The 6,078-nt window shown below is 32.0% G+C and overlaps 1 protein-coding gene and 1 long non-coding RNA gene across 3 annotated transcripts; one reads left to right on the forward strand and one right to left on the reverse strand.

The window, feature by feature from the left end:
• Positions 1-268: 268 nt before the first annotated feature.
• LOC137819655 (uncharacterized) lies at positions 269-1,169 on the reverse strand. The gene is made up of 2 exons (XR_011082366.1): positions 1,031-1,169; positions 269-552 (listed from the first exon to the last, which is right to left on the reverse strand). It is a non-coding gene; the product is annotated as an uncharacterized lncRNA (long non-coding RNA).
• On the forward strand, positions 1,044-5,239 carry LOC137819654 (dnaJ protein homolog 1-like). Of its 2 annotated transcripts, none has more exons than XM_068623556.1 (8): positions 1,044-1,196; positions 2,195-2,370; positions 2,659-2,827; positions 2,920-3,061; positions 3,928-4,061; positions 4,147-4,289; positions 4,404-4,602; positions 4,697-5,239. In XM_068623556.1, exons 2-8 carry the CDS (start codon positions 2,218-2,220, stop codon positions 5,026-5,028), a joined length of 1,272 nt encoding a protein of 423 aa, XP_068479657.1. In that variant the 5' UTR covers positions 1,044-1,196; positions 2,195-2,217; the 3' UTR covers positions 5,029-5,239. The 2 variants fall into 2 exon arrangements, with proteins under 2 accessions (XP_068479657.1, XP_068479656.1); XM_068623555.1 differs by having other exon boundaries at positions 1,114-1,468.
• Positions 5,240-6,078: the final 839 nt, after the last annotated feature.

The following is a 6,078-nucleotide window of genomic DNA, read 5'->3' on the forward strand; positions in this document are numbered from 1 at the left end:
TTCCTTAAGGGTATCTTCACCATACTGATCATACATTTCTTTCTTCTCAGGATCACCTAAAACTTCATATGCTTGGCCTAACTCTTTAAACTGTTGTATGAATCTAATATTCAGTATTAAAACAGAGAAACTAAGTACAGTATGCAAATTGGCAGAATTTCAAGTTCAAAGTGAATAACATTTCATATGAACATAAAAAATTCAAACACACAACATAGCTTGTTTAAATCTTCTGCATGCAACATTAATATATCCAATCTCTTCATAATTTAAAATATATACTCTTCTTATTAAGAGATAAATACAGAATCACTAGTATAAATGTCTAAAATTTATATGATCAAATTATGAACAATGCATTGAAATATTCCTTTATTTTCTCAGGATCTCCACCCTTGTCAGGATGGTTATTCATAGCAACCTTTCTGTAGCACTTCTTGATTTCATCTTCAGTTGCATTCTTTGAAACTCCAAGAATATCATAATATTTAGAATTATCACTCTTCCTTGGTCCACCACGCCCAAACATGACTGCAGCACCTCAAACAAACACTGCAAAAGAAAGAAAAAAGAAATTGTAATTTTACAGTATAATAAAGCAAAATTCTTTCTTGCACACTAGTCTTTATAATCTTGTTTACTACTTTGAATTTTATAAGACGATCCTATTAATGTCTTCTACCTATCTTAAAAATAATTTTTCTTTAAAATTTTATTAAAATATAATTTTATAAAATATTTATATCAGAACAAGAGTTACTGTAAAATCTTAAAAGTATATAAAATAAAAAAATAAAAAAATTAAAACCCCATTTCATTAGTTTAGTAGAGAAATGAGATGATGTAATAACATTCAAGGATATCAGAATTACTAAACTTCAAGACTCTAAATTTTAAAATTATAAAAATAAAATATATTTTTTACAATGAAACATGAATTATAATGTAAATTTTTTATTTGATATAAAAATAGTGTGATATAATAGAATTATTATTATTTTTGTAAATTTATAGGTTAAAATTAAATTACCTTTGATAGAAGTGAAAAGTAAAAGTGTTGTCCCATCAAAGACATCGAGAAGATAAAAGTTGTTAAGAGACGCCGCCATGCATGACCAATTTGCGCTCACCTGAGGCAGAGTCGTCCACCAACGGTCTACATAGCCAAAACCTCACCCAATCGAATCCCAGACAAGGTAACAAAGTGCTTTGAAACTAAGCAAAGTATTTAAGTTTTGTTATAATTTCATCTCTTCTCATTTTAAAGTGGATTTAGCAATTCGGCCACATACCAACAAAACCCTTTTTTTTAATTTATTTTTTTATTTTTCTATTGTAAAACCCAATTCACCATAAATACATTAAACTACACATATTTCGGCTTCTCCTTCTTCTCTTCCTTTTCTCTTTTGAGGGTTTCTTTCTCCCTTGAAGGAAAAGAAGAGTTACTGTCACCAGGCCGTGTGTGGTAAGCTCTCAATTTTTTCTTTTGCTTAATTTATAGCTTTTTTCCTTTGCCGGTTAATTCATGTTCAGGGTTCAGATCTGTTCACTCGGTCTTTCAATTTTGCTTAAGGTTCTTGATGGTTGAGTTTCTTAGATCCCTATTTTCATTATTGATTTCTAATTTTTCTTTCTCTTTATGTTTGTTCAGAGGTTTCTGACATTTGTACACTACTTTGTTTTCAACCGATTTCTTTTTTTATATTTCTTGACTTTTAAAGTTCTGAATTTGTGTTTGGTTTGTGATGTAGTTTGTTGTTCACTAGCTTGATTTTGGATTTTTTTTATTTGGGTGTGGAAATTTATAAAATTGGTCTGCTTTCCTGATTGTGGGTTAGGTTTCTTGGATTGTAAATAAAAGGAAACAGTTATATTCTAGATGTGGTGGTGGTGGTGGGGAAAGACTCTTGTTATGGATTTTGAAGATTTTAACTTGGGTGGGTGTTTTGATGTGTGAAATAGTTGATGTATGTTGTAAACCATGTAGTGAGTTGTGCATGGTTTGGACCTCATGGGATGTCTGTAGTGGAAGTGTTTGCTATCTAGTCACTGGATGAGATGGATTGTAATGTAAATGTAAATACATGCAGAGCAAAGGAATTGAAATACTCTGCTACCACACTGATGAACTACAATGATGTTTTTTTTTTTTCCATTTAAAATTTAAAATTTCTTACTCTTTCTTGTGCAGTGTTTCTTTGAGGTGCTGCAGTCATGTTTGGACGTGGTGGACCAAGGAAGAGTGATAATTCTAAATATTATGATATTCTTGGAGTTTCAAAGAATGCCACTGAAGATGAAATCAAGAAGGCCTACAGAAAGGCTGCTATGAAGAACCATCCTGACAAGGGCGGAGATCCTGAGAAGGTAAAACAATATTTCAATGCATCTTGTTCATAATTTGGTCATATATAAATTTTAGACATTTTATACTAGTGATTCTGAATTTACCTCTTAATAAAAGTATATATTGTAAATTATGAAGAGATTGAATATATTGATGTTGCATGCAGAAGATTTAAACAAGCTATGTTATGTGTTTTAATTCTATACATTCATATGAAATGTTATTCACTTTGAACTTGAAATTCTGTCAATTTTCATGCTGCACTTAGTTTCTCTGTTTTAATACTGAATATTTGATTCATGCAACAGTTTAAGGAATTAGGCCAAGCATATGAAGTTTTAGGTGATCCTGAGAAGAAAGAAATGTATGATCAGTACGGTGAAGATGCCCTTAAGGATGGGATGGGAGGAGGAGGAAGCTCGTTTCATAATCCATTTGATATATTTGAGTCATTTTTTGGAGGATCAAGTTTTGGTGGTGAGATGTTCACTTTGAAGTTTACATTATTTCATTTTATTTGTGAATCATCTTGCAATATTAACTAACTCACTGGTACTATCATCTCTTAGGTGGTGGTAGTTCTCGAGGTAGAAGACAAAAACAAGGTGAAGATGTGGTGCACTCTTTGAAGGTGTCCTTGGAGGATGTCTATAATGGTGCAAATAAGAAACTATCTCTTTCTAGAAACGTATTATGCCCAAAATGTAAAGGGTATGCACCTATTTGTGTTTATATTTTTGTACATTTAATTTATTGAGAGAATGTTAACCTTTGATTCAATCACTTTAACTCTTTATAAATACATGTTTTGTATTTCACATCACAGTATAATTAGTATATGCTCCTTTAGAATCTTGCTTTCTCAGAAAATATATTGTATTAGGTTGATGATATTTTTTTAGAATTCCTAATGTTCAATATTTGCTATGCTGTCCATGTGGAATCCCAAATGGAGTATGTTAAGATGTCTTTTTAACCGAAAAAGAGATATGTGCATTTACTTGTGTTAGTGCATGTGCATGGCATAGCTGTCTATGACACATGATTTGGGTGCTATAGTGACATCATATTTGCGATGTCTGGCCACATCTGTGGTCTATTGTGTGGAATTGTGTTGATGTGTAAATTGTGAGATATAGTATCATCTGTCTTACTGTATCCTGTTATCACTTCAACAACTCTGTCATCTTTCAGATAGAGACAGTTCACATTTTTTTCTCTAACATCTCTCTGTTCTCTCTCTCCACTGTTCCTATTAGTGCATGTGCATGACTTAGCTGGCAGTGGAAAAGTTTTAATTCTGTATCTTACATTAAGATAATTATTAATATTGACTCGGGATAGGATTCACAATTGGGGAATATGAAAAGTTTGTGAAATACAAGTTAGGATAATCCAATGTGTCTTTTAATTAGGCATGTTAGTTCATGTCAGTCTTGTCATAATCTATTAGTTTGTGTTTGTAGAATTTATTTATTATTTGAATATAATCATGCATCTTAGTGATGTGTTTGTCAGAATTTGACAAATAATCAGCTATAACAATGCATTTACATTCAATTATATTGATAATTCAGGAAAGGGTCAAAAAGTGGAGCAGCTAGTAGGTGTTTTGGTTGCCAAGGCACTGGTATGAAGGTCACAAGAAGGCAGATAGGACTAGGCATGATTCAACAAATGCAACATGTCTGCTCGGACTGCAGAGGATCTGGTAATGGAAACTTTGTTTTCAATATTCGTCAGGTTTTCAGGTTGCTTTTATGATGTTTTCTCAATCTCTTCTCTCATTTATGCAGGTGAGGTTATTAACGAGAGAGATAAATGTCCTCAGTGCAAAGGAAACAAGGTTACTCATGAAAAGAAGGTGCTGGAGGTGCATGTTGAAAAGGGGATGCAGCAGGGTCAGAAGATTATTTTTGAAGGACAAGCTGATGAAGCTGTAAGTGGTTATGTTTTGTACCTATTTTTAACACTGAAGTAAATATTACCTTGATGTTGATAATTAAGGCCTGGTAATGTTGGTTTCTTACATAAAATGAACTCCTTGTTGCAGCCTGACGCATTGACAGGGGACATTGTTTTAGTATTGCAAGTGAAGGAGCACCCAAAGTTCAGGAGGGAGCAAGACGATCTCTTCATTGATCACAATCTCAGCTTACGAGAGGCACTCTGTGGCTTCCAGATTGCTGTCACACATCTTGATGGTAGGCAATTACTGATCAAATCAAACCCTGGGGAAGTCATCAAGCCAGGTAATAAAAAAATTCTGGGAGTACAGATAGCTGGAGTTTCATTCAACCTTTATATTCGATTTTCTGAGTTATGTATTTTAATTCTGCTATGTAGGTCAATATAAAGCAATAAATGATGAGGGAATGCCACAACACAACAGGCCATTCATGAAGGGTCGTCTCTACATCCAGTTTAATGTTGATTTCCCAGACACAGGGTTTATTTCCCCTGATCAATGCCAGTTATTGGAGAAGGTATTACCTCAGAAGGGCAGCAAGAACATGTCAGCTGCGGAGCTGGATGACTGTGAAGAGACCACTTTGCATGATGTCAACTTGAAGGAGGAGATGAGACGAAAGCATCAACACCATTACCGCGAGGCATATGATGAAGATGAAGATGATGGTCCTTCTGGTGGTCACCGAGTGCAATGTGCTCAACAGTAGTGCAATTTATGCAATTTATGGTAGAGGTTATATGTTTTCTGCATGGTTATCTTTTTGTTTGCATAATGCAGCAGCTACCATAACTGCGTGATAAATTTACCTTTAGGTATTATCTGGTAATGTTGTTAGTTTCTAGTTCATGGCAAATAACTAAGTATGTTTCTTTTTATTGCAATATCAAGTTTATGAAAATTAAATGCCCTTTGGTATACATATTTGATTCTTTGGGACGTGGTAGTGTTCTATAATGATTCCAGATCCCAGATGCATGCTTCCTAATACTATCTTGTTCTTAGCTCTGGTAATCCTTCAAAATATATTCTCATTATTATTATTATTTTAGTTTAGGGCTAATAAAGATTGTTAATAGTAATAACAGTGATTCAATTAGTTCTAATTCCCTATTGCTCTTTTTGATTAAATATTTAGTACAAGTTTGGTTTGGTTTAGCATAATTTATAAACACCTTTAGAAAATAATAAAACTTCTTCATAAACACTTTCATCTCCAAAGTTAATTGAGTGTTTTCTATGAACTAAAACAATTTGTTAAAACTTATTCATACAATTTATGTAAGTATCATAAATTAATATATTTTTAAACAAACATCATATCATAATTTATAATAATATAAAATGAAAATATCACTGTTTAAATTATTACTATTCAAAAATATAAAATATTTGTATTAAATGAAAGAAATGCAACAATGTCATTAATAAGGACAAGCTTACATAATAGATGGAAATAAAATTACACTTAATCTAATATAAAATTACATGAAAGTGAGGTAAAAATATGATTTGAAATAATTGACTAAACCATGTTTTTATAACAAAAAGAAGCAACAGTTGATAAGTCCCTTTTTGTTTATTTTAAATATATTTCAGATTAAATTTTACTAATTCAAAGAAAATAAAATCACCTGTTAGATGCATAGTTTGATTAATATTTGATCCTCACGAATTTTAAATTTTGTATAGTAATAAAATGGTTAATAGATTAGTTCTTGCTACAATTGATTGATCTGTCTAATTTTCAAAACTATGC

The sequence above is a fragment of the Phaseolus vulgaris genome, chromosome 10, assembly GCF_000499845.2.
Source record: "Phaseolus vulgaris cultivar G19833 chromosome 10, P. vulgaris v2.0, whole genome shotgun sequence".
Lineage (NCBI taxonomy): Eukaryota > Viridiplantae > Streptophyta > Magnoliopsida > Fabales > Fabaceae > Phaseolus > Phaseolus vulgaris.

Bases quoted from the DNA above. Each gene is read 5' to 3' on its own strand.
- LOC137819654 (XM_068623556.1), top strand. From the start codon at position 2,218: ATGTTTGGACGTGGTGGACCAAGGAAGAGTGATAATTCTAAATATTAT. The intron at 4,062-4,146 runs GTAATGGAAACT...TCATTTATGCAG, and splicing joins CTCGGACTGCAGAGGATCTG to GTGAGGTTATTAACGAGAGA. The intron at 4,603-4,696 runs GTAATAAAAAAA...TCTGCTATGTAG, and splicing joins TGGGGAAGTCATCAAGCCAG to GTCAATATAAAGCAATAAAT.